The sequence below is a fragment of the Rhea americana genome, unplaced genomic scaffold (assembly GCF_003343005.1).
Source record: "Rhea americana isolate MKP2758 unplaced genomic scaffold, rheAme1 scaffold_179, whole genome shotgun sequence".
In the NCBI taxonomy this organism is placed as follows: Eukaryota; Metazoa; Chordata; class Aves; order Rheiformes; family Rheidae; genus Rhea; species Rhea americana.
This window is the reverse complement of record NW_028185916.1, coordinates 1439893-1445892: the sequence shown is the minus strand read 5'-3', so window position 1 is coordinate 1445892 and position 6000 is coordinate 1439893. Positions and strand designations below refer to the sequence as shown.

The 6000-nt window shown below is 42.2% G+C and overlaps 1 protein-coding gene across 1 annotated transcript in view; it reads right to left on the bottom strand.

Moving 5' to 3' along the window:
• Positions 1 to 310: 310 nt before the first annotated feature.
• The window catches only part of JMJD1C (jumonji domain containing 1C), a gene marked incomplete at its 5' end in the record, with an annotated part of 164381 nt that continues 158691 nt past the window's right edge, over positions 311 to 6000 (bottom strand). Inside the window, 2 exons of the mRNA XM_085301604.1 lie at positions 311 to 1215; positions 1549 to 1680. Of these exons, the coding sequence (XP_085157730.1) occupies positions 1126 to 1215; positions 1549 to 1680 (222 nt within the window). The remainder of the gene's footprint in view (positions 1216 to 1548; positions 1681 to 6000) is intronic.

Genomic DNA, 6000 nt, shown 5'->3' with positions numbered 1-6000 from the left:
TCCTTTTCCCCTTCACCCAGAGAAAGCGTTAGATTATTAAAGACAGAACATAAGGAATGTTTAAATTSTTTTATTCTTAATGAGAGGCTCTTTTTGGCTCAGCCATTTGAACTGTGCTCCAGCACTTCCCTTAGCAGTATCGTATTAAACCCGGAGAGGGCAGAGTGGTGCACATTAACCAAGGCAGAACATTTCAAGCATTACAATAAGCGACACTAAAGCAGAGATGCATTTGCAGTTACTGTGAATGAACAACCCAGGCTGTCACAAATGTGCCACAAACATAAAAAACAAACACAATGCGACAACATTTGATAAAGTCATTTTAATGGAAAATGTAAAACCCCTTTCAACTTCAATGTACAAAGCATGTGTAACACTTGCACTTTTAACAAATTAAAGCAAGCCAATGTTTTAAAAAAATACATCATTGAATGTATATATGTATATATTTACATAGCATATTAAGTTTAATATTTAGCTTTAAAAGGTCACATAAATTTTACCAAAATGAGACAATTTTTAAATAAATTACACCTTTTGAAAACGTTTAATTGTACACTGAATAGCTTCAATAAAATACTGAAGTGTCTGTATTTAATATCTACTTTATATACTTTATATTTTACAAAGTTTACAATTATTTGGCAGTAATTTTCAGATTATGACATGACTGCTGTGCGGACTCAGCAAGATCCCAAATGCAGGCAATAGCTGGTGTTTGTGTCCTACTCTCACAGTAACTGTCTCAATGTAGTGAAAAATATCTGAATTATTTTAGCAAACTGTACAAGTCACATTTACATTTGATCAACAATATAGCATAGAATTTTGTGTTTTTTTTTCCAAAAATAAATACATCATCTTAAATCTTTTGACATTTCACAAATTTCATATACATTATATTACAGGACAGCAGACTGCTGCTTAATTGTTTGCAAGTCTAACATGTAATCACAGTGGCTGTGATATGAAGCTCTACCGTTACAGTGTCATTAACAAGTAAATATGATGACTATTTTCTTGGCACTGATGGTTTGTGAAGCTTAAATTAGTGTGCATACTGTTCATATATTAGAAAAAATAACCTCCATTTGATGTTAACACAAAAAAAGCAGAGAGCACTTAGTTTTCTTCCATATCTTCCATTTCACCCTCATGAATCTTCAAAGCTCTTACCATTTCTTTAACTGCATGATACAAGATATTTTTAACCTGTAAAAATACCAGACACATTTTCAGTAAGGCTTGGAACTGTGAAAGTAACTAGGTTTAGCCTGAGCCTTAAACTTAACAGACAGAAAAAGAGACAGACTAAAGTCAGTCCGAAAGGAARTACCTTTTCACACATTTTAAAACATAATGTGAAAACCCCCCAGCAGCTCAACGGCGAGTTGAGCTACCCCCTTGGCATTCACGCTGCTGCTCATTGATATTCTGTGTGAACAGCGGCGAGGAAGTAACTCCACGCACTGCTACGCATCTCAATGAGCTGAGCGCGCCGGGCCTCCAGAACAGGTTCTGGAGGAGCGAGAACTCATTTCGTACCTGCAGTTTATCATCATAATTGATTTCCTCCTTTGACAGCCTCAGTTCCTGCGTTAAGTGAAATGACTGTACAAGATGTTCGGGAGACACGAAGTCTTCGGTTACTTGAACACAGCTGTGAAAATTTTGTACCTATCCAAAATAAAAACAACAGAAGATTGGTAATTAGTACTTGGGGGTTATTCTTTGCCAGAGGAATCTGAGAAAAGAGCAGACCTCAACATCTTTTAAACCACAGGTGTATCGGACTAAAGGGGACCTTTACACATTTTATGCAAAAAGCCACTAAGCGTATTTGACACACATCAGTTTGTTTCTGGTGGAAGGCACACATACTTGTCTGTGCTGTCACACTCCGTCCTGCATTCAGCTGTGACATTTACTCAGCACATTCTCATCTGTTACTCGATCCTTTTTTCAGGGATGTGGGGATTGCTCCTGTGTACTGCTGCTGCACAGCAGTTTCACCGCACGGCGCAGGAGCCCGCRGGCTGCCGGCAGCGCCCTGGCAAGGCGAGTCTTCGGGCCGCAACGACAGGCGGTAAGCTCCCACCCAGACTCTGGTAGGCAAAACATGCCATGTTCACTGAGAAATAATTGCCAGTTCAAACCCTTAAAAGAAAAAAGCCCTTCAACAAAGTGGCAGGCTCAGAAGGAAAAAGCATTTCTGTTTCCCAAACACTTCCTTCACTGACAAAAGAGGTGGATAATGGAAAAAATGGAAACCGTGTCCTGCCACCCAGGCGGAGGGCAGGAGAAAGGAGCACACACTTGGTTGTGACCTTCTGACTGTGAGCTCCTGTTTATTGTTATTAGAAACTATCACATTTTCACTACTAAACCTTTACAAATTGCAAATTTTCTTCAGCATGGTGCTTAAAACCTTTCCCCAAATTCTAAGATCTGTTCAAAGTTGTGCTATCCCAATTCTGCAAACGGACCAAAGCTCTTAGGGTGAGGAGGGGTGCTGTTACCATCTTAGCAAACAAACTTCCCCCACACTCAGCACTTGTCAAGTCCTGCATAAGCTGGCGTATGAATAATCTAGAATGTTTCGATGCACAGTCTAAAATTTCCTCTGTAGTAGCTGAGGCTCAGTAAACCTTTTGTGCTTACAGAGTTGAGGACACAGCACTTTAAGAAGGGATTTTCTGCTCCAAAAACACTGCTTAACAACATCTGATGTTACAAGCCAGCTCGCCACTTTACAGGCAGAACTGCTGAGAATCATTAAGTATCAGAAAATAAGGGAGACAAAGCAGGACGACTGCCTCTGTGGATTCATCGGAACAGAATCATCCGGGGAGACGGAGACGGCTGGTTGATGCTGGGCAGCCTTGGTTTACAGGCCGCAGAGAGCCACAAGCGAGGGAACAGCTGCCGAAGCGCCTCTGCTCCGGGTGGACTGGCTGCTGCCTCCAGCCCTCTCCCCTCCCTYGCAGCCTTTTCACCTGCTTCAGGTCTCTACTTGACCCTGTTCTCCTTCTCGCCCCATGCAAATCCCACACAACTCTTTCATTTTCTCCCCACTTGGGCAAGATTTTACAGATTCCCGTTCCCTGTCTGCCTCCATTGCAGACCTGGCAATACTGGATGGCATCAGATCTCTCGCTCTGCCGTGCCTTAAACTCTTTTCCAGTCCAGCACCTGTCTTTAAATTAGCGTACAAATCTTCTGGGGTAGACAGGATATTACCCTGGCTGTCTGATGCTTCCCATGGGAATGGCCCACTGATAGCCCTTAGGCAGTTCTCAGATATACGTATTTATAATACAAATTGATGTAACGATATGCACAAATAAATACATTGAACAACAACTTTTCTGAGATTCACAGGGCAAGGTCTACAAGACTCCCGCTGCTGTGCCAGTACTGGCTGCGCAGAGAGCGCGGCCTCTCCCTCGGCCCACGTCAAACGGAGATTTTCCAGCACAGCCCACAGGTCATGCTGGAGAGCTGCAGACCTCTGGCAGGGGCCAGGGAGAGGGAAGGACCCTGGGGCCGCTCGGCCCTGCAGCTCCCTCCCTCCTGCCCGCATGCCCCGATTTGGCTGTTTCCTGGATGGCTCAGCCCCAGCCAGCCGGGACACGCAGTGCCTCGCGCTTCGCCCAGTAGCTGTGAATATGCAACTCCCAGACACTGATCATACGCAGTTATCGTAGCATCTCTAGGAGATCGCATTAGCTGTAGTATGTTATTTTACAATATATAATCATGCTGTTAGATCGAGATAATACATTTATAAAAAAACAACATTATAATAACTGGTTCTGCTATGAACAAGTTTTGCATTTAGCCTGAACAACACATTTCAATCACTAACTCAAGTATTTCAGTCTTTTAACTTATCACTGTAGTATTTTTAGAATTTGGATGGGAAGTAATCACCGATTTAAAATCGTGAAGGCTCCCTATTCCCTTTACAGAGYAGCAAAGTAAACTCCAGGATATAACACCTGGAATGAAGATTTAAAGAAGCTGTTATTTACTACGTTTTACAATTCCTAATATTTAAACTACTCAAGTCATGAGAACTACTGAGGACTCAGAGTGAGAAGGCATCACTGGAGGAGGACTCTGATACAGGATGATCACAGACTGGAGCAGAAAGAGCGCATCACTCACAAGAACGGTGAGAACAGTAACAAAAACAGGGGGAAGTGTCTGTACCAGGTACTGAACTAAACAGGGTGTCTGTGTGCCTGCCTACGTGTGTTCCCAGACAGGGAGGCCTGCACGAGGGGCAGGCAAAGGCTGCTGTGACCACCGCAGGGTGGAGAAGCCTCTCCTATGAGCTCAGCCTGGGCAGCTCGACTTATTTAGCCTTGTAAAATGAACACAAGGGGGATGTGACTGCTGTCTATAAATACCTTGGGAAGAAGGGAAAAACATGGAAGCAAAAAGAATGGTTTATGCTACAGTGAAATACTAATACAAGAAAAGCTGCTTAAAACTAGACATGAACACATGGAGGCTGGAAAGCAAGCACTGAAATTCTAGACCAGTGTGTCAAAAGCAACAGGAGGCAGCAAAACTAACTGGTTTCAGGAATCAGGCTGCTCAGGTGGATTACATAATGATCATCAGCAACCGGAATCCCTCTTTTTGCACACTAGCCTGAGTTCCTGCATTCCAGAACATTACCAATGAGCAAATGAAAATGTTAATTTCTCACTGAATTTAGTATTAACTATCATCCAGTTTTAATTATTTAAGATCCATGATATGCACATAAAACTAAAATGCTTAATGTGTAAACCTACCTGTTCAGACTTATTTTTAAGTGTTTAAACATGTTTTGTATATATAAATGGTTGGTGCTGATCCCTAAGGTCAATGTTCATGTATGTCTATATATAGAGTACTGTACACGTACATGAAAGAACATGATGCTTTCATTTCCTCCTACGTGGCAGATTCACAGGAACTTCTTACTGAAGATGAAAAGGTTTCAGCTTCACCCACTAAGGTTTAAAAACATTCTTACTAACTCCTTGGTGCCAGAAGCTAGAACATTACCACTTCAAAAGCAGTTTGGAGTTTAAAGGCAATGAGATAAAGATAACAGGTCTTGCCTTATTTTTAGTCCTCAAACCTATGAATTGCAGGGAAGCCTACGGAGCTGAAGCACTAGCACTACTTCATGTTTTATAGCCTGCATGGTTTTATACAACACCTCATGCTATATAAAACTGTTTTTCCAGTATGTTTGTAGTTTCTGTGACTTCCCTTTTCACTCTTGTATCTCAGATGATCTCCCCTGTTTTAAGAGATCAGAGTGAGGCTAATGCAGAATGCAATACAAATCTTACCCATTCTGGGAATCCTAATTGCTTAAGCCTGTCAAGAGCTGAGAATATCATCAATGTCAGATTCCTTCACCTTTTTATAGGGAAAGAGTCACACTCCAGAGACATGGTATGAGGAAAGACAATCTACAGCAATCCTAGACTTGGTTAATTGCCTTTTTTTTCCTTTTCTTTCTTTTTTTTTTTCTCCTTTCCTTTGCTGAAAAGAAATCTCCACAGATCATTCAGGGTTAACATACCATCATGTGAATCTTGTCCCAAGAAACGCAGGAATGATAAAAGAGTCTAGTTTGGGTAAGGTTAGGATAAAGTAGGATAAAGTGTTTGTTGCTGTGAGTGTCCAAGCAACTGAAAGAGCCAGCAGACACATCAGGGACATTACACGTGTCATCAGACCGACCCAGTCTTGTTTCTCCCCACTGCCCCGGTCAGCATGACACGGTAAACCGTGGCTTCCTCTGCCCAGGAGAGGTGGTGTTTGGAAGCTGACCCAGCAGATCGTAGACCAAACAGTGTCTTCTTTGTAAAGCCCTTGCCTTGCTTGAACCCGACTGGAGATTGGTGATAAATCTTTAATTGCAAGACGGTTTACAATCTCTGCTGCAGGGTGGAGATGCTCCTCATTTCTTGATAGTCAGCTCCC